This window comes from Rhagoletis zephyria, unplaced genomic scaffold (genome assembly GCF_001687245.7).
Source record: "Rhagoletis zephyria isolate East Lansing unplaced genomic scaffold, Rhagoletis_zephyria_1.1 Rzeph_scaffold_80900, whole genome shotgun sequence".
Taxonomy (NCBI): Eukaryota; Metazoa; Arthropoda; class Insecta; order Diptera; family Tephritidae; genus Rhagoletis; species Rhagoletis zephyria.
Window position 1 is genome coordinate 1 of NW_016237948.1, and position 1100 is coordinate 1100.

General features: G+C 34.1%; 1 protein-coding gene across 1 annotated transcript; it reads right to left on the reverse strand.

The window, feature by feature from the left end:
• Positions 1–195: 195 nt before the first annotated feature.
• LOC108357610 (fumarylacetoacetate hydrolase domain-containing protein 2-like) lies at positions 196–1010 on the reverse strand (the record flags this gene model as incomplete). Its single annotated transcript, XM_017608682.1, has 2 exons — positions 710–1010; positions 196–592 (listed from the first exon to the last, which is right to left on the reverse strand). Coding segments are annotated over exons 1-2 (495 nt in total), but the record flags the coding sequence as incomplete, so codon positions are not given.
• Positions 1011–1100: the final 90 nt, after the last annotated feature.

Consider the following 1100-nt stretch of genomic DNA (forward strand, 5'->3'; position numbering starts at 1 on the left):
TGGCAAAAATATAGAATTTGCAGAATAACCTTAGGTATTCCTATCTATGTCTTATCTGAAACTCGTCATTCGACACATCTATGAACATATGTACATACAAGTTTATAAGTGCATATTGTGCATATTGTGGTATATATGTGTGTATATGTATAAGTAGAGGCATATGTGTATATGTATAAGTATAAGTACACTTACTGTAGTAATTTTATGTGCGATCACATCTCCCGTGGGTCCGGTCAGTGCAGTATTAAATTTACTGAAAAACATGGGCTCCGTTGGAGCTGGCTTGTTTTGTTCTTCACAATGGTCTTTAAAATTTAATCCTATGCAAATTATCTTTTGGGGATTTACTAAAGGCGGCAGAAGAATGTGTGAATCTGTCATTTCCTCAGTTTGAAGACCGTTCAGTTTACGTTGAATTTCCTCCATTGAAATGTTTTGGGATATAAACGAAACCATGTCATTGGAAATACATGCTCCACCCGATAATTCAACCAATTTGCTACCGTCTTCAGACACCACACCAAGACGTCTACGATCATCATTTTTACGCAAAAATTGTACAAAACGCATTTTTGGAACTGAACTTTTGCTAAAAGTTGAAAATTAAATATTTAGTAACATTAAGCACCAATCGGTTCGAATTGAAATTAAGAACTACTGATTAGTCGTCATAAGTCATAAGTCTAATATTTGCTCTCCGGCTCACCTCGAAGATAAAAAACGAATGGATTGAAGTGGAGAAATGTCACCAAAGACCAATTTCGCGTAGTTTTTACGCAGAGGCAATCCGATTCTTAAAGCCATTCAGAAATATGATTTTCCACTAAGAATTTAGGCGGTTGCTGATATTTAAACTTTAGACCATGAATTAAAACGAGAATTTTGAAAATAAGCTTTTATTGTTTATAAACTATTTTATTTCTATAAAAGTTAGAAATCTGAAAGGCAATTGTCATTTGATAAGCGCTGAAACGATAACAGATAACAGCTGATCCAAAATATAAATGTCGGCAAAGAAGTAAAAAATTAACAATAGGTGTGTTCGTCGAAAATCCAGCAAGAATTAACCAACACTCATGAACCCAAAATACAAGATC